The sequence below is a fragment of the Alosa sapidissima genome, chromosome 8, assembly GCF_018492685.1.
Source record: "Alosa sapidissima isolate fAloSap1 chromosome 8, fAloSap1.pri, whole genome shotgun sequence".
In the NCBI taxonomy this organism is placed as follows: Eukaryota; Metazoa; Chordata; class Actinopteri; order Clupeiformes; family Clupeidae; genus Alosa; species Alosa sapidissima.
Genome location: NC_055964.1, coordinates 30,817,247 through 30,837,717, shown reverse-complemented (window position 1 = coordinate 30,837,717; position 20,471 = coordinate 30,817,247). Strand labels below are relative to the sequence as shown.

Below are 20,471 nucleotides of genomic sequence, written 5' to 3'. Positions count from 1 at the left end.
CGCCTGCCTGGCGCAACTCTGATGAAAATCCACCACCGGCAGTTAAGACATCCAGCCCAGAAATACTGTATTTACATCCTTTAGTTCTGGTCTCCGGGGGCAGCGTTTCTGTACCTTCAGTAACTGTGGATGTGTGATTGTGTGGTTGTGTGTGTGTGTGTGTGTGTGTGTGTGTGTGTGTGTGTGTGTGTGTGTGTGTGTGTTCATTCCATGCATATGTCCCACTTATCTAGTGTTGCTATTGCAATACTGCCTCTGCAGCAGCTACCACTGCAATGGATCACAGTTACTCTGTGTGTGTGTGTGTGTGTGTGTGTGTGTGTGTGTGTGTGTGTGTGTGTGTGTGTGTGTGTGTGTGTATGTGTGTGTGTGTGTATGTGTGTGTGTGACAGTATTGTGATATGGACTCTGACAGGAGCTACCACTGCAATGGACCATTTTTATGTTTACCACCATTGCGTCAGAATGTTTGGATTCCAGGCACAAGCACACATTCAGGTTGTATATAAAACCACATAACCAACACTCGTCTTTTAATGAGTTATCATGATGTAGAGTTATATTTTTGACATGATATTGCCTTTGACAGCAACTACCACTGCTATATGGATCTGGTCTCAATTTGGCCACAGTCCTTTAGATACAAGCATACTTCACTGCTTTCTCTCTCTCTCTCTCTTTTTCTCCCTCTCTCTCTCTCTCTCTCTCTCTCTCTCTCTCTCCTGTCTGTCTCCAAGGTCCAGGCCAAGGCTGAAGTGTTGTGGACTTGTGGACTCTGTAAGAGCCCTCTCGTTTCCATGGTCACCACCACTCACCATAAGTAACTTGGCTCACGAATCCCTTCTTTAAGACGGATGGCGGATGGCAAACAACAGTGTATACACATATGTAAATGTGTACATATATATATATATATATATATATATATATATATATATATATATATAAGCTGATTAAGCTGATTGCTGAGTATATATATATATATTAAACATGTATAAATATATATACTGTGTGTACATGTATATACACATATATACATACATATGCTGTAGAAAGCAGGCTGTGTGTGTAAGGGGGCTGTTTTTCTGCCGTGGAAATGTAAAGCTGCACAGCACAAAGAGGATCAGGCTTTGCAGGTTTCACTGAAAACGCTGGAGGATTTAGCAGTGAGCCTCTCACTGACAGAGAGAGAGAGGGGGAGAGAGGGGTACTCCGCTCATCACGACACACATTAACATGCATTGATTCACACCATGCAGCCAGGCTCCCAGCTCTCAGCCGGGTCCGGCCCGAGTCCGGCCCAGAGACTGCTGCTATACAGGAATCGCCTGACTGCCTGCTAACGGGAGTCCATGACACACACACACCATCACACACACACACACACACACATACACACACCATCACCAGTGTTGGGATTGTTACTTTAAAAAAGTAATTAGTTATAGTTACTCACTACTGTTCCAAAAAGTAACTGAGTTAGTAACTGAATTACTCTATGATAAGAGTAACTCGTTACCAGGGAAAGTAACTATTTGCGTTACTGTTACAAAAAAAAGTTGCTATATGTCAAAGAATTTGAATTTTTTGAGCAGTTTTGAGCAGCCAGTTGAAATGAGTAGAACAGACAGGTGTTTGTAGGCTACATAACTTTCGATATTCATTAGATCGATAGATAGATACTTTATTGATCCCCAAGGGGAAATTCAAGATATTGCACATCGACAGACCTACGGTTGACTTCAGCCTGTGTCATAGGTTTTTGTTGTGAGGCAGAAAGATCTAGCTTTTGCTGCTTGGAGGACTTTGCTCCGAGTCCTTCTTTGCTAGTGGATGGCGAGCTATCATCTGTGGTGGAGATATCGGTGTTTTTGGCCACTAGCTTTAGATGCGTGTGTGAGATGCTTCAATTAGAGCTGCTTAACGGATGTCGACAAAGTCTTCGGTCCTGGACATAATGTACACATTACATGCACGTTCTTGCCTTGATGAATTTGAAGTAGTGCTTATATCTCCACCTTTAAAATGGCAACTTTTCGGATTGCTCCTGACCTCTGCTGTTTCGTCGAATCTCTGTTGCGTGTGTGTGTGTGTGTGGCACGTGTGCTGGCAAGTGTGTAAAAACACTGGCTCTGATTGGCTATCATGAAACATGACTCTGCCTTAGCCAATCATAATCGCTTAAGTCGTTATTAACCCACCTCCTCACTAGCTGTGGGCCAGGGTGCGTTCGGATTACACAGTTTATTCAATCAATGCATAGTAACGCACCGCATTTAACGTCCAGTAACGTTAACGGCATTGTAACGACGGGAAAAGTAATTAGTTAGATTACCCCGTTAGTGAAAAAATAACGTCGTTACCTAACGCCGTTCTTTTAAACGGCGTTATTCCAAACACTGACCATCACCCACCCACACACACACACACACACACACACATTTCACATGACATCTCTCTCCCAGGGAGGCAGATCAGGGAGCAGAGAGGGGGAGAGAAAGAAAGAGGAAAATGGAGATAATATTACACCATCCTTCTGATCCTCACCCTCTCAAAGGAGTCATAGCCTTTCAGCACCAGAGGAGAAGAGAGAGAGAGAGAGAGAGCAAGGGAGAGAGAGAGATTACCAGAGTTCACCCCTAAAACAGCCTGAAACGGCTCATCTCTCAAAAAGCTGCACCAACACTCTCACTTTTAGAAATATTGCCCTGTCATTATATCTCTTCCTCAATTATTTAAAATCCTCCCTTTGTTTTATAACCCCCCCCCCCCCCCCCCCCCCCATGCCTCCTCACACCCCCGTAGTGTTCACGCGCCCTCGCTGCTAGTTTATTGTCTGCTAGCGTTCTCCCCAGCCTATCATACCTGCCAGTCTGGCTCCCCTTACGTAAGCGGCCTCTCAGACCCTCTCCATGCATACTCAAATTCACTCAAATTTACTCCCAAAAAGGCTTAAATGTTCAGACCCTGCAGGGCTATTTTAAAGACATTTTTCGAACAGCAGAGATTGTCGTGTGTGCCCACAGGTCCCCACACTCACATATTATAGTGGGCGCCCAACTGCATACCAAATGTGTATAGTTATTATCTACTTATTATACGGCTCTTCACAATGCAAGTAGAACACTCCATTGACTTGAATGGGATTTCCCAAAGTTCTACCGGTCATTATTTTCGTCTTAAGAACCTCTAAATAATGACCGCTGTCAATGGCAACGGATTTTCATTCAAAAGTGAAGGCAGACGGTTGATTAGCTGTGTTCTAAAGAACATTTGATTCAAGTTCAGCGTGTGTTCCGAACTATTTGTTTCTCAGCAAAAGCCACAACGAAACTGTAACAAATACATGTAAAGAGACATATCGTGGAGTAAAGAGACATGGCGCTTCGGGGTCCGATTCGTCCTGTTGAGACTTATTTTCCCAATAATGACCGGCGTTCTATACATTATCACTTACTTACGACTTAACTACGGGGTTACGGGTAAGAATAGAGGTTTATGAACATATAGTAGTGTGAACATGAGAGTTGTGTAGCATGATAATTAAATACAATTACTACACTGTAATAAGGCCACCCATCTGTAACCCATTAGCACGGTGACCTTTAATACAGTAGGCTAACATACTGTAAGCTTGGTTTTCCACCCACAGGTAACACATTAGCATGGTGACCTTTAATACGGCTAACATACTGTAAGCTCAGTTTTTCTGTGGTTCTGTGGTGAATGCTGTTGATCTGAATTTTTTTGTTGATCTGAATGTTTTTTTTTTTCTGCTGAGGAAAGGTAAACCATTATATTCGTATTTGGATTGTCCCATCTACTTGTTTCCCATTATTTCAACCAAGCATTAGCAATTACAAACACACCATTTGGAATTAGATTGCTTCTTTTTTCTAGCCTGCACAAAAATATGTCATTATAATGCCTCAGCACACATCGCATATTCAGATATGCTCAGTCTCTGGCAATAATAAGTACAAAGTGTGTGTGTGGGTATGTGTGTATGTGTGTGTGTGTGAGAGCGCTGAAAGATAGGGACACATTCTGTTTCCATAGAAATAAGTCTGAACCGTGGGCTTTTTCCCAGCAGCGACACCCACATCTCTAAGCGCCCTCAGCTCCTGATCTTGCCTGAGAGTCAGGAACACACAAGAGGCAAGAAGAGGAGAGAGGAGAGGAGAGAGGGGAGGAGAGGACAGGAGAGGAGAGAGAAGAGGAAAGGAGGAGAGAGAGGAGGAGAGGAGAGAGGGGAGGAGAGGACAGGAGGAGAGGAGAGAGAAGAAGAGAGGAGGGGAGGAGAGGAGAGGAGCAGAGAGGGGAGGAGAGGAGAGGAGAGGAAAGGAGAGGAGAAGAAGTCCTGTCCTCTGAGTCCTGAACTAATCTGGTGCCGATCCGGTTCTGACTTGATGGACATTAACGTGCTGATCCAACAGATTCCCCCGCGGATCTGAATTACAATCCAGTATATACACATAAAGAGAACTGCACAAATCCCCACTGCACAAATCTGAGTGTACACAAGTTAAGCCAAACAGTTTCTATATATCGCCAATGGTCCATTCAGCAAGTATCCAACAGCTCACAATCCCCTTCTGACAGCACAGGGGCGAAAAATGCACAGAAGCAAAACTGGCTCTTAAAAAGGTCCTCCCTCAGTCACTGTGCGCACTGGAGAGAATGTCTGTATGTGGGAGAGAGGGAGAGAGAGAGAGAGAGAGAGAGAGAGAGAGAGAGAAGGAAGAGAGGGATAGAGGAGGACAGAGACAAAGAATAGAAAATGTAAGTGTGTGAGAGATCAAACACTAAGGCAGATGACAAAGGGAGAGAGGTAAGTAGACTGAAAAAGTGGGTGAGAGAAAGAGTGACTGTCTAAGAAAGAAAGAAATGAAGAGACTAGAAGGTAGAGAGATGAAGAGACAGAAAGGAGAGAGAGAGAGAGTGACAAGGAAGAGACTGGAAAGGAGAGAGAGAGAGAGAGTGACAAGGAAGACACAAAAGGGAACAAGTCCTGTGAGAGTTGCGGCGCGTAAACAAAGCAGCGTGCGGGAGGCCGAGTCAGCTTTGAACGCCGTTGTGTCGTGACTCCCTGCCTGGGTTCTGCCACTCACTGGCATGCCACCTGCGCTGGCACACACTCACCAACCAGTGCCAGCCACGGTTCCAACACGGCCACCTGCACACACTTGCGCCATGCCAACACACACCGCGAAACAAGCAGGTCAACGAGTTCCCATGGACACACGCGCTCACACTAAAAGCTACAAAACAATCCGGCTTTGTCATGGCACTTGATTGCTGTTACATTCATAGTCATACAGAAACTCTGACACACACACACACACACACACACACACACACACACACACACACACACAGTACACACATCCCTACTGCATTTGTAAATTGTGTACATACACAAGGAAAAAACAGGAAGTTCTGTGAAAACTCACACACACACACGTGTGTACACACACACACACACTCACACAGAGTACAGTATCTTCTCAGGTGTGTAGTATACAGTACAACTGTGGAGTCTGTGTGACTTTACTCTAGCATCACAGTAAAACACCCCCCCCCACACACACACACACACACAGCTCGCACACCAACCAACGAGCCAGCCTCGCTCCCTCTTACCTGACAACTATGTGCACCGGAGAGCCAGCCTAGAAGTGCAGGCTCCTGCAGAGAGAAGCCCCAGAACGAGGGCTGTCCCTGGGCAGCCACGGGAGGGCATGCTGGGTCCTGGGGGTCCTGGTGGTCGGAGGAGTCATTCTCAGAGCCCAGGGAGCGAGGGAAGAGGGTGAAGTGGTGAAGGAGGAAAAGAGAAGTGTGAGAGCGCGAGAGGGAAAGGGGGATGGACAGAGAGAAGGAGGAGGAGTAGGAGAAGATGAGAAAATGCAGGGAGAGGAGGGAGACTGCATTCTACTGTAGAACAGTCAGAAACACCACAGCTGAGCTCTCTCTCTCCCTCCCTCCCTCCCTTTCGCTCACACTCTCTCTCTCCCTCTCTCCCTCCCTCTCAATCTCTCAGTCTCCCACTCTCTCTCTCTCCCTCTCTCCCTCCCTCTCAATCTCTCAGTCTCCCACTCTCTCTCTCTCCCTCTCTCCCTCCCTCTCAATCTCTCAGTCTCCCACTCTCTCTCTCCCCCTCTCGTTCTCTATCTTTCACTCACCCTCCTTTTCTATTTATCTCTCTCAACCTCCCCTTTGCTGTCTTTTCCTTTCTCTTTCTCTCTCTCCTCCTGTATCTCCCTTTATCTCTCTCACTCTTTCTTATACCCTTCCCTCCTCTCTCTCTCTCTCTCTCTCTCTCTCTCTCTCTCTCTCTCTCTCACACACACACACACACACATTCGCTGCCTGCTCTGTCGTAGCTCTAGCTAATCACAGTAATAGGCATTCTGAGTCACTGGCTAAACTCTCCTCTCCTCTCTACTGCTCTCTCTCACACCGGTTTCTCTCTGAACACACACACACACACACACACACACATACAGAGAGAGAGAGCCTCATCTCCTGAAAGCACTGTTTCCTAACGACCTTTTCTAAATGACAGACAGAAAGAGTGAGGGAGAAAGGACGGAGAGACTCTTAGTTTGGTTTTAAAGACATTATATTTTGGCAAAATTGTACATAAATGGCCATTCCAATAAAGCTCTTTTAAATTTGAATTTAATGAGGGTATTTAATGAGTAAGCAAGATAGATAGAGAGAGAGAGGGAGAGAGAGACCCACACACACACAGATTACTATTTGAAAGCCTTCCTCTCTTGGTTAGCTTGCTCATTGCTCTTTGACTCCTCCAGGAAATGTGTCTCAGCTGAGTGGCTTCCAACAGCGCACTGATGACCTCATCACCAATCAGTGACTTAATAGCCCCAGCGGTTCTTCCTGTAGGTTAATCTGAGTGTTGTTTGATGTCAGCCCACACCTGGAGCATACACACGCACACACTCACACATACAGGCACACACACACACACACACACACACACACACACAATAGATATTCTTGAAAATGACATGTGTGACATACTTTGCAGCTTCCAAGACAGTGTGAAACATTATCTTCCTTTCTGACAGCGAGTGTCACAGAAGCATGGTCAAACGGTCAAACAGCTGTGAACAGGCAATGGCTCTTGATGAACTTTGTGTTTGACTCAAGTTTAATGGCCCATAAGGCCTCAGTGTCAGAGACATCCGAGTTGAGTTTGGGCGTGCTACCGCTAGCTGTCATCTAAGGCTAATTGTTTTCGCACCGGCATGGCTAATTAGCATTAGCATTCATGAGAGAGCTGATCAGAAGGCAGGTCGCTGGTGGGCACTGGCGGCTGTCACAGTCAGACTGAATGACATTATGTTTTGGCAAAACTGAGAGGGATGAGGCGTGATTGGACAGGAGAGGTACCAGACATACATATTCCAGTTATATTACAAGGCCCACTGTCCCCAAAGCAACTCGGGGTAAAAGGAGAATTCCAGCGATTTTTCACATAGATCTATAAGTATATAAGTTTAAGTATATATACTCTTTTGATCCCGTGAGGGATATTTGGTCTCTGCATTTATCCCAATCCGTCAATTAGTGATACACACTCAGCACACAGTGGGGTGAAGCACACAAATACCGACACAGTGAGCTGCCTGCTACAGCGGCGCTTGGGGAGCAGTGAGGGGTTAGGTGCCTTGCTCAAGGACACTTCAGCCATTCCTACTGGTCGGGGTTCGAACCGGCAACCCTCCGGTTACAAGTCCGAAGCGCTAACCAGTAGGCCACGAATGCCCCAAAACTCTGTACTGTCGGTACGAAAAAAGAAGAAAACAATCGCTTTCACCTAGCTCGAGTTGCTGCAGCCAACAGCTAAAGCTGCCAGGAAGCTACAGCGCTATACTCTGGGTGCATGAACATGGAGTGTAGCACCATAGCTCGAGCTAGGTAAAAACAATTATTTTCGTACAGACAGTACTTAGGGACCTCGAGAAACAGAAATCTATGTGAAAATTCGCCAGATTTCTCCTTTAAGTGCCTTGCTTAAGAGCACAACGGCGGAAGCCGGGACTTGAACCCACAAGTTTTCAGGTTACTGCAGGGCCAGGGTTGTGCGCCAGGGTTGTGCACAATTCGAATTGCAATTCTGCTTCCTGTTTGCTACCTCAATTGAAATGCAAGTGAAATTCAAGAATTGAATTGGAATTTAAGAGCCAGTTTCAATTCAATTCTGGAATTTTGCACAAGCCTGCTGCACGCTAACCCAGCTCCTTAGCCACTACACTAGAGCTGTAATCGGGCCTTAAAAGTTAGGTCTGACAAGGCCCGAGCCCAACAGAAATCCCGAGACTGACAGCTTTTTAAAAGCCCAAACCCGTTTACAACATTATTCAAATGTCCGCACGCATGCAGTTCTTTTGCCTTTTGTCAAGAATGAGTCATTTATACATTTTTTAACAGAATTAATTTATGACTAACGTAGGCTAGGCCACTTGGAAGTTGGAACAAAGAAATAAAATAGCCTAACATGAGGCGCTTGTGAATGTTGATGTAACCAGAGTTCATACCATGAGCAAGGTCCTGAGCACAACATTGGTAGGTCAGCTTAGTGTTCCCAAATGCCACTATAGCTTTAGTTCATCCATGAGACACAGTGCTACACTCTGGGGGCATGAACATGAGGGCTCACGAACATGCCCCCAGAGTGTAGCACTGTAGCTGCCTGGCAGCTCTAGCTTTTTTCCCCGTACCGACAGTGCTCTGTGACCTCGAGAAACAAAGATCGTCAGAATTCTCCTTTAACTTCGGACCCTAAATGACTTCCTTCCTGACTCTATCATCCTTTACTTTGCTTCCCGTTGAAAAGCATTAATAGCCTGCTACTCTCCATTGCTGTAAGTGAAAGATGCACAGCTTATCTTGCAGTAAAAGCTACAGTGTTGTGGGGTGGCTTATCTCAAATAACCATAAAGCTGCAAAGTTTGAGCAAAAGCACTGACCCCCTGAATCTCATCCCAACTGACACCCTCTTCCAGGATACTGGAAAGCCCTATCTACCCTCAGGGATAGGATTTCATGGTTTTCTTTTGCTTTTATTATAAGGGGGTGGGGGTTGGGGGCCAGGAACCCTTTAGCTAACTCTGGCATATTTTCAGTGATATTTCAGCACTGTGTTGAGGAGTGCGCTCACAAATATGTGATTAGAATGTCCGCGAGAGAGTTCCACATTATGATGCGACAATTACCCTCATAGACTGTATTCGGTTGTTAAGTCCGACGTCATGGGCCCAAAAGCCTTTTGGTCAAAAAACGTTTACTAGTGCAGCCAGCCAGTATTTGCAACTCATAAACCTTGTCACCATCACCTCCGTTTTATTGAGGGTAAAACAAAATCGGTTAACTTTAATCGAGCAATTACTGTAGCTGTGCAGCCAGATGATACAATCAAGGGTTACGTGCAGGCTTCCGCAAAAAATATGATTTAGGTTGAGTACAGTCAGTAGTCAGTAGTCAGTACTACAAGTGAGTAGTAGGATGACAATTTTCTTAAAGGCTACTCTGAATAGTGGGAAAAAATATAATTTATTTTACTGTCTATGGAGAAAACCGAGCGGCTTTGAAAGCCGTTGGACCCGGAAAAAGATTTATTAGCCTATTATTGCATCACTTAATAACCGAATAAAGAACAATGAAACTAAAGATTGCGTAGAATTCTAGAAGGAACCAGGAAAATAATTCAAAATAATAAATAATTTAAATAAATAAAAGCTGGTACCTTTCACTTTCTTCTCTCCCTAGATTTACTGTGTTCTATCTCTCACACACTTCCTGAAACACTCATAACTCTCTCTGCCTCTTTTTATTTTATTTCCTCTTCCTCTCTCTTTCCCATTCTCTTAATTTATCTTTCTGTCTTTCTTTTTTCGTTTCTCTCTCTCTCTCTCTCAATGTACCTCTCTCCCACTCACTCAGTCATTCTTTCTTTCTATCTTTCTCTGGGGGTGGCCCGTAAAGAGATGGCTTGATGACATTTACGTCCATGCGGCTGGTTGAAGGGCTCCTGCTTCTAATAGCACTAATAAGCGAGCGCTTTGTCGCTGGTGTAAGTGGTTGTGTAACATAAACATTGGAGAGAGGAGAGGACCACACTGTCGGAGGCAGAGCTGGGGAGCTCATAACAGCCGCATTCGAGTGATGTTACCAAGCAACAGGGCATTGTGTGTGTGTGGCTGTGTCTGTGGCTGGGAGCGGATGGGGGAAGGGAGGAGGAGGATGGAGGAGATTTCCTCCGCAGTCCCAGCAAAAAACAAACTCGATCAGATCGCCTCCCAGCCTCTCTGTCAGTCACCACACCACCCCACACCACGCTACACCACACCACGCCATACCACACCACGCAACACCACACCACGCAACACCACACCACGCAACACCACACCATACCACACCACACCACCCCACACTACACCACACCACACTACACCTCACCACCCCACACCACGCAACACCACACCATACCACACCACACCACACTACACCTCACCACCCCACACCACGCTACACCACACCACACAACACCACACCACACCATGCTACACCACACCATGCAACACCACACCACGCTACACCACACAACACCACACCACGCCATACCACATCACACCATACCACACCACACCACCCCACACCGCGCTACACCACACAACACCACACCACCCCACGCCATACCACACCACACTACACTGTCCATACCACACCACACCATACCACCCCAACCCGCTCCACACCCCCACCACGCCACACCCCACTACACCATGCCACATCACACCACACCATCCAACACCACACCACACCCGGTACAACATATCACACCACACCATGCTACACCACACCACTCTACACCACCCCACATCACGCTACACCACACCACTCTACACCACCCCAGACCACTTCACGTTTCACCACACTAAACCACACCACACCACACCACACCATACCATACCACAACACACCACACTACCCAACACCACGCTACACCACACCAAGTTACATCCCACCACAACATCCCATAATTTCCTGTGGTATATACATATATATGCATGTGCATATCGCAAATTATAAATATATTATAATAATATAATTATAATCTGATAAAGAATGTTAAGATTGTACAGTGAAATGGAAAACCAACGGCAAATGTCTGGAGAGGAGGAAAGAACCCTCAGCACTGGGAGAGCAGGCTTCTTATCCCCATGGGCCATGAAGGGCCATCACGCACACCTGCACACACCTGCACACACTTGGGCACCAGTGACCTGCCACAAACTGAGAGGGAGAAAGTGCACAGGCACTCACGTGGGCGGAGCCAAGGCAGTCCCGCCAGGGTCGTTACAGGTTATATCTTAAATCTTATTGACATGAATGATTTGTTCCATAAACACATTGTGTAGACAGGCTACTTGACAGCAAATTCCCTCTTTTTGTCACCAGTCTGCCCCTGGTCCCACTCAGTATAACACTGACACCGATTATCTGCAGGTCACAGTGTTAGTCAGCCTGCTTGGTGTCAATGGTTGTCATGGAGACGGTAGCGGTTATTAGCAGAGGGAAGTGTGAGCTCTGGAACTCAGCCACTGCAGATCACTCGTGTTCTAAATGATGTCATTTCCTGGCAGCTAGCCGTGGTGGTTGCAGGCCCACTGGTGCAGTCCTCCTTTGATGTGTCACTCAGTGGCCACGGCAACAGCGGCACAGAGGGACGTGTCACATCTGGCTTGGTCGCTGGACCCAGCAAGTGACAAGTCCCTCGTCATCACCACTGCTTTCAAATGCAGCTCACTGCACAAGCCTTGCTAGCTAGCTTCATTATCTCATATAAATGTCACACAAATGTGAAGTCTTCAGACCAGACCAAGAGCAATGCGTTTGTCCAAAAGTGATGTCAAGAGACTCAGTGCAGTTCTTGTCTCCCATGGGATTCCATCAGATTCCACATTCAGCCTTTAATATTAATGCTTTAGTCTAATGAATAAAAATCAGTGAATCTGATGTACAGACTATATAACATATTCATCAATATTGCATTTGTAGACTAAATGCTTCAGCTTTTACTGTAGGATATGAGGCTGTTGATGTAACCAGAGTAAAAGATCATCTTTGTGTGCACAGAATGGGCAGACGTGCTGCTATGTGTGTGAGTAGGAGATAGTTCTGTGAGTAGAACACACACACACACACATTCCCTGTTTGTGTCAGCTCTCCATTTCTCATGTGCCATAAATAGATAACAGGTCTTCTCACCAAATTTAAACATGTATTGTGACATCATGAGAGTGTCAACCAATCCCTAAACTCATTCAGGTGTGCAGTGGTTGGTTTCAGCTCTTCTGAGTGTACTGCAGCATGACTGGTATGCATCTGGAAATGGAGTAGCCATTGGCAAGAAACTGCTTCATCAATTTCTTTACACTGGAAGCCTCCACCCAGTGATCCTAGCCAGTGGCGTTATGCCCTACTGAAGTTAGATGGGCACATGCCCACCCAGAGTTTTAATATCTGGATCTTTTCTGTTTTAAAATAATTCTCCCATGCGGCATCTTTAAATATGCGTCTTTTTTCAGGGGAAAAGACCTCATGCCCTTCACTCCAATTGTGTTTGCCTAAAATTTCGGCTTCGCAGAAACGCCCCTGTACTGATCCTAGCAAGAATCCTAAAGACTGATTGGACCAGTGTCGACAAGTGAGGGCACCCGCAGCCAGATTCACCTGCCTTTTCATTTCTATGAGGCACTGGCCATGTTTGAGATGATAATTGAGCAAACAGCACAGAGACAATATCACCGACTGCTCAAGTAAGCAGCAGTGCCAGGCAGCAAGGGAACAGCAGCACAAGCAGGCAGAAGCCACGTTTGTTTGGCAGGGGACACAGCACCCTCTAGAGGATGCTGTGGTCATGACACACAGACTAGCTGAGGGCTTACATAAGACCCCTAAGTTCTCAGGGAAGAGCAGTGTAGTCAAACAGCAGAGTCGTCCTCATTTCAGAAAAAGTGGGTGTTGCGTAAGAGCGAGGGAGACCACTTCTATGCTGGAAATGAAAGGAGAGGAGTCTAGAGAGAGACTACAGGTCAGAACAATGACTAAGGCAATGGAGGTGTTACATAAGGCTGGGCAAGCACAACAGAGATGATTACCCTAAACACAAGCTTCTGGACACAGCCATACAGTAGAACCGTGTGGAAATACATGTGCATCTAAAGACACATACAATCATGAATAATGTCACTATACATCCTCCTATCCTGCCTTTCTCTCCAAGGGATTACCTGTGTTCAATAGCCCTATATTACTAGCAGACCATACCCAGAGATGGGTATGGTCTGCTAGTAATATAGGGCTATTGAACACAGGTAATCCCTTGGAGAGAAAGGCAGGATAGGAGGATGTATAGTGACATTATTCATGATTGTATGTGTCTTTAGATGCACATGTATTACTTTAGCAGACACTTGTTTTCCAAAGCAACTCACAAAATGAGGTAACATATTCATGCAGATGTGACAATAGTTGCTATACTATGCAGGGGAGACCTTAGTTTAAAAAATACTATAACAATTAGTACTACTACCAGAGGTATGTACGTATGTATGTATGTATGTATGTGTATATTATGTGAGTGTAAAGATCTGCCCAAGCGGTGGCATATAGAAGGATCTGCATGCACGGTTGCCATGTGAGCAGGTGACAGAATCTCCCTCAGCCAGCTGTGAAACCCGAGGAAATAAAGAGATGAGGAGGAGGTAGGAGGATAGGAAGACAGAGATGGAGAGAATATGTATGGGTCTGTGTGTCAGTGTGTGTGTGTGTGTGAGAGAGAGAGAGAGAGAAAGAGAGAGAGAGAGAGAGAGAGAGAGAGAGAGACTGGGTGTGTGATAGAGAGAGTGAGTGAGAGAGAGAGAGATTGAATGTGTGTGTGTGTGTCTTTGAGGGGGTGGAGAGAGAGTATATTTTTCAAAGTTAACATAATGTTTATAATGGTTCTCCATAAAATTCATGAAAAAAAAGTCCCATTACTGACGAACTGCCATTTATAAATGATTGGCCGTGACTACACTGTGGCTTCAAAATGTTTTGCAACATGTTTGCACAAATTGCATTTCTAAGCTAAAGACAGTGTGTTGTTGACGTTTAATTATAAATGCTGCAGTACACAGGCAAATTAGAGGATGTCAGGATGATCGGCACATAAATAATGTGCGAGTTAAGAGGTGAGATGTGATTGCGTTGCTACACCTTAACATGGATCTGCATCAGGGGGAGTTGTCATTGGCTCTGGAATGAGAACCAAATCAGATCGAGGCTGGTTTGTAGCTACCTGGGAATGATCGGTGCCCAGGGGAGAACAGGAACACTTGTGGGCGGACTTTTTTTTGCCGCATTTACACCCTGCACTTCAACATTGCGCTACACTGGATGCCCACTAGAGTGCAGTGTGTATCCTCTTTTGCTAATCTTCCTGAACTTTTGGTGCGTTCCTGGGCATGGGGAAAACATTTTCCCCAGTGAAAACATAATCGTTAACGTCACCTCATGTGGAAATAAGAGGTGGGAAACTGGGGGGAGATTTTGCTAATGGAGTTGCCTAGTTGGGGGCTCGTCGTCACTTTATTCAAGTTATAGTTCATTTGGACTTTCATGTCCAACTGTTTTAATGTGAACTTGGGAACTTGCCGTTTTTGACACCTGGTGATTTACAGTTTTTTTCAACCGCACTAAATCTTTGCTTGTCACACAATTTTCTAAACATGTCTTCCAAACATCATAACCCCACACCAAATCTGCAAAACCATACACTAATTCTCAGTGTTTAACTCAGTTTTCAATTGACTAAAACACATTTTGCAAAACACCACACAAAATGTTCTACTTAACACATAAAAATCGAACAGGAAGTAACTTGATTTCATTTTTCAAACACAACCCATCAAAATGCCACACTAAATCACCAGTGCTTCACTCTCTCTCTTCACATGTGTAAACACTCATTACGGAACACCATCCAGTCATTGCCTTAGTGTAGGCCTATAAATAGATACTCTATGTGTAGGTATGGACCCTTTCAGTCTGGCCCTAGAGGATTTCAGAACCAATGCAGATACTTTGAAAGGAATGTTCTACAAAAAGTTGACTTTATGTACAGTGAAACTGGTCTTTTACTATATTTTTGTGTCTTTTTTGTGTTTTTGTGTCATTTTTCTATAGACCTATGAATACATACACAACACCCCCCCCCCCCCCCCCCCCACACACACACACACACACACACACATACAGACAAACACACACACACACACACACACACACACACACACACACACACACACACACATAAACACACACACACTTTTCTTTGGAAAAAGCAAAGTAATTTGATAGTAGTCAGTCATTTCCATAGGCAAAATCAGCTTTTTCAGAACTCCATGTACATCTGGTGGCCATTGCCTCATCTGGTGGTCTATTTTGCTTTGCTTTGTTCTTGTTGGCTTTAAAATACTGTATTCACAACAGCAAATTATTTGGGAAAAATCACTATTTTTTGGTTTCAATATTGCTTGCATTTTTACTGTGTAGTTCAACTTCTCTCTGTAGATACCGTAACTTTCATTCTTGTATGGAAATACATAAAGCCTATGAAAGACAGAAGAGCGTTAGGTTTTGAGCAAAAGTGTGTACATGATGTATCCAAAATGTCATATTATGACAAAAGTGTTTGTAATGTGAGGCGAATGTTTGCTTTAAAGATGTGTTTTTGACATTTTGAATGTTGTGTGTCATTTTGCTGGAGATTTGAGGCATTTTGCATTTTGTGTGAGCAATTGTGGGCTTTGTGTGTGGAGTTTTGAAAAATAGACACAGAGTTTTGAAAACGTGTGTAAACAATTGTAAAAAACTGTAAGATTAGTGAGCATGGTTTAACCTTTGTTGTGGCATCCATGTGTTTCGCACATTCCGACAAAGTACGAACGCTGGCAGGTGGAAAAACAACGGGGCGATAAGAGGATGGAGGACTAAAGGAGAGGCGTATATGAGAAATTATGTCTTGCTCACTCACGCATCACTTTTAAGAGACGTAAATTACTGATGATCATCAAGGCACTTCCACATTTTTTCTTTCTCCTCGTCAAACCTGGTTCCAATTAGATAAATGAGACATCCTCGATGACGCTGAGATTTAAACGATTTCCGGAGCGCGAGCTGGCGGACGAGGGCCAAGGAGAGAGGCACCACGCAAATAGTTTTTGGGATAGCCTAGCCTACACTCAATATGAACCAATCAACAACAATAACCCCTTGGCTGTTTTGGCTTCTATCAAAATGTCTTTTGAGTGGAGAAAACAAAGAAACACTTGACATTTGTTCTAATTATTTATCTCAAAGATCATAATGCCGGGGCCACTCGGACATAAATGGGCTTTTTTGTAATATGATTGTTATGGGATGCTATGGGACGACTTTCTTGTCATCTGTTAAGGAACTGTTAAAGGAAATTGTATAGGCTACAGGGTATTGCTGTTTTTTTATTATTATTATTTATTTAGCAAAGACTATGGTATTACATTGTATGATGTGATAGATTCAAACTGCTTCAAGCTCATCAAACTGCTTAGGCTACAACTCATCAATTTAAAAAAAACCAAACGCATATTGTTTTAGTTCAGTCAGACTGTTTCTCCCTGCAATTACCAGCTGAAAGCCCAGCTGCTCGTAACTGACGCAGATTAACGAGATTCTGGCGGTAAATCAGAGTGCTCGTGCTCCTCCTGGGCTGTCCCGAGCGCATGAGCGAGAAAGAGCCCCCCAACCTCAATCGCGCTGCCTGTGTGACCTACATCCATTGTGGCTTACTTTATAGAAAGCCACAATTGTCCTTTTTTTAATCATCCGTTATTTTCCTACAAAGCCATGCATGTAGCTACAGTCGGACTGTCCCCCCATAAAATGGCAACGCAAACAACCCATGGCACACAGCAGGGCAGATGTTCTACTTGTACACAAGCACCCCGGGAAGACACAAACATTTGGGTATTCGGTGGACAGCGCGTGATTGGATGCGTTGGATGCGGAGATTAGTGAAGGCGTTGGCAACAGGGCTTCAGAGAGGAGCGATGCGCTAGGAGGACCTGGGCTGGGCAAGGATTCGTAAGCCTCTTTGAGCACTGATATAGCAGATATATCGGAGGTCTGATCCTTGTCACTAGTGTCCACTAAAATAGTGTGCTGCTCTCCAACGTCGTATTGGAATGAGAGGGGATATTCCAAGCCGTGGAGATTAGAGGGTCTCTTTAATCCCACGCGTGAGTGAGTGTGTGTGTGTGTGGTGTGTTTGTTTTTTTCGAGTGAGACCTCCCGCTGTGCTGGAATGGGGTCAGGCCAAGCCCCAACATCAAAAACAATGACAGAACATGGGAATTTGCACGTGTGTGTGTGCGTGTGTGTATATATGCGAAGTATGTCTGAAAATGGCTATAACGAACGGATATCACAATGTGTTTTTCCTCTTTCATTCGCACCCATTTTAAAATGTCTCTTCGCGCCATGCAGCCATGTGCTGGCGCGCGCGCAGTATTTCTGTCCTTACAGTGAATAATAACACTTCCACGTCAAGTATGTAGTGCAGCAATAACATATGGCGTTATCATTTCTGACCAATGAGAGGCGAAAGTAACAGGTAGCTGTTCTGACGTAGACTACGACGGGCGCGACCAGGGAACGAGAGGAGGTGGGGTGGTCGAGCTCGCGCACGGATTGAGAGGAATCTCGGTATTTCTGTCTAGGGCCGGCGATCTGCAAAATGCCTCCGGTATAAAGAGTGAGAAGAATGGGGACCTGGGACCCCGGCGCTTTGGGGTGGACACGCCGACCACTGGTGAGCGTTCATCAAGGAGGTTAATGAATGGAAAGGACGCCGCCGGTGGGACCTTTATTCTTTTTTTTGCTAAACGACTAAGCGATTATTAGCTGCATCAGAGACGTCTACGTTTCCCTGGATTAACAGGCAGGCAGATCAGGATAAGCTTCAAGGGAAAGGAGTTCAGGTGAAATATATTTTACTGGTGACGGGCGAGAATCGCGCAGCAGGTTGTGTAATAGTGGATCGTTAGTCGTACCTGAGGATATATTGTGTATGTTTGACCGAATATCTCTCTCCATGGCGATAAATAAGGGAACACGAGGACCAGGTCACATAGACCCATCGAGAAAGCGGGGCCAGTGGATTTAAATCAGTCCGTCTCATTTGTATCCGCCGAGTGGCGATGTCTGCTTTTTGCATAGACCTCCACACGTCTTCGGCCGCGATTTCAGCACCACCAGAGCTGGACAGCGACCGAATAGAGGAAACGCTGGATCCCAGTACCGGCAGCGGCGGCAGCAGCAGCATGCCTCAAGAAACGGAAGGGTATCAGGATCACACGCTGCTAAGCACCGGCCCTGGGGGTCTCGGCATGGCGCTGGAAGAGGAGCTCGCCATGCTGACGGGGGAACGGGTGGAGGATTCAGAACTGACCGCCCTGGAGACGCCTGTCAACGGACAGGATACAGACTTATTGTCGCTCTTCCGGCAGAAGGAGAAGGACTTGGTTCTTGCTGCTAAGCTCGGGAAGGCTCTTCTCGAGCGAAACCAGGACCTTACAAAGCAATACGAACAAATGAACAAAGATCTCAACGAGAAGCTGGAGGTGAGGTCCAGTTGCATGCTCTCAACCATGCACTTGCCATGACACACAACATCCACAGAGTAGGCTACAGTGTAAACAACAACTGTTACGCTGTCCATGAGGTGTAACTTATCTGCAGTGTATGCTGAGGTGTAACTTATAGTAACTAGTTTGTCACTATAGTAACTAGTTTGTTACTATAGCTGGACTCACTATTTCCTCTTTATACTCAGGCGAGCATAGTGTTCTTGTACAAATAAAAGAGCTTTTTCCTGCTTCCTGTAACGAGTAACATAAACAAGACAGGACTCAGCCAGTCGATGTATTTAATGCAATCAACCTGCTTGACTCATGCACATTTGTAGCCTAGTTGTTTACGTGACAAAATGGCTTGTGATGTTACCCCAAATTAGTCCTAGATTACAGTAAAAGTAATTCAACTTTTATTTTAAAACTAATTCAAGTAAAGTAACTAAGCATCCATAAACACCCCAGGAATATTTAGATAGATATCATAATAAAACCCACTGGTGTAAGGACCCTCTTGCCCAGTGCCAGCTAGTAGCTGTTCATTTAGCCACACTTCCACCCTGTTGACTAATAAGGGCCTGAAACAGGCAGCACATGTTCTCCTCTCCTCTTCCCTCCTCTCCTCTCCTCCTCTTCACTCCTCTCATGTCCTCATCTCTCCTCTCCTCTCCACTCCTCTCCTCTTGTCTCCTCTCCTCCTCTTCACTCCTCTCATGTCCTCATCTTATCTCTCCTCTCCACTCCTCTCCTCTCCTCTCCTCTTCCCTCATCTCCTCTTGTCTCCTCTCCTCCTCTTCATAACTCTCATGTCCTCATCTCATCTCTCCTCTCCACTCTGCTCCTCTCCACTCCTCTCCTCTCCTCTCCACTCCTCTCCTCTCCTCTCCTCTTCCCTCATCTCCTCTTGTCTCCTCTCCTCCTCTTCATAACTCTCATGTCCTCATCTCATCTCTCCTCTCCACTCCTCTCCTCTCCTCTCCACTCCTCTCCTCTCCTCTCACACAAAGGCTAATCCTCCTCCTCTCCTCTCCTCTCACACAAAGGCTAATCCTCCTCCTCTCCTTACCTCTCCTCTTGTCTCCTCTCCTTTCCTCTCCTCTCACACAAAGGCTAATCCTCCTCCTCTCCTCTTGTCTCCTCTCCTCTCCTCTTGTCTCCTCTACTCTCCTGTCCTCTCCTCTCCTCTCACACAAAGGCTAATCCTCCTCCTCTCCTCTCCTCTTGTCTCCTCTCCTCTCACACAAAGGCTAATCCTCCTCCTCTCCTCTCCTCTCCTCTCCTCTTGTCTCCTCTCCTCTCCTCTCCTCTCCTCTTGTCTCCTCTCCTCTCCTGTCCTCTCCTCTCCTCTCACACAAAGGCTAATCCTCCTCCCTCCTCCAGCCCTAACTCTGGACACATCTGCTGCCCAGGCTTACAGCACAGAGAGGGGATCAGTGCTAGGGAGCCCGTTAGAGTCCTGTCTCTGGAGCGGAGCCAGAGCAGAGCCGGATCAAGGCCAGACTCAGGCCATGTCTGGGCCAGAGCTACCTAGCATCTGTCAGGGATGACCGAGGGGTGTCCTCGCCAGACACCCAGGAACCTACCCGCCAGCCCCATATGGCTTGTAATTATCTTTTCGTAGAGGCTGTGAGCAGAGCTAATGCCGTTAGCCAGACACACGCCAGTGAAGCTAATGCCGTTAGCCAGACCCAGGCCAGTGACTGGTTCCTGGACAATGTCCAGCGGAAC

The 20,471-nt window shown here is 45.8% G+C and overlaps 3 protein-coding genes across 11 annotated transcripts in view; 2 read left to right on the top strand and 1 right to left on the bottom strand.

Annotated features, from left to right (window-relative positions):
* The window catches only part of LOC121714929 (citron Rho-interacting kinase), a 75,022-nt gene extending 69,065 nt beyond the window's left edge, over positions 1 to 5,957 (bottom strand). For all 6 annotated transcript variants that reach the window (XM_042100153.1, XM_042100156.1, XM_042100157.1 and 3 more), the window contains exon 1: positions 5,644 to 5,957. The gene's annotated coding sequence lies outside the window, so the exon portion shown is untranslated. The remainder of the gene's footprint in view (positions 1 to 5,643) is intronic.
* LOC121714956 (tripartite motif-containing protein 16-like) overlaps positions 1 to 20,471 on the top strand; it is a 964,796-nt gene that overhangs the window by 260,741 nt on the left and 683,584 nt on the right. The window lies entirely within an intron of this gene.
* Positions 17,819 to 20,471, top strand: part of bicdl1 (BICD family like cargo adaptor 1) — a 55,274-nt gene continuing 52,621 nt past the window's right edge. For all 3 annotated transcript variants that reach the window (XR_006033485.1, XM_042100184.1, XM_042100183.1), the window contains exon 1: positions 17,819 to 18,734. Coding sequence is in view for 2 of the 3 variants with exons in the window: in XM_042100184.1 (XP_041956118.1) it covers positions 18,312 to 18,734 (423 nt within the window). In the remaining variant the exon portion in view is untranslated. The remainder of the gene's footprint in view (positions 18,735 to 20,471) is intronic.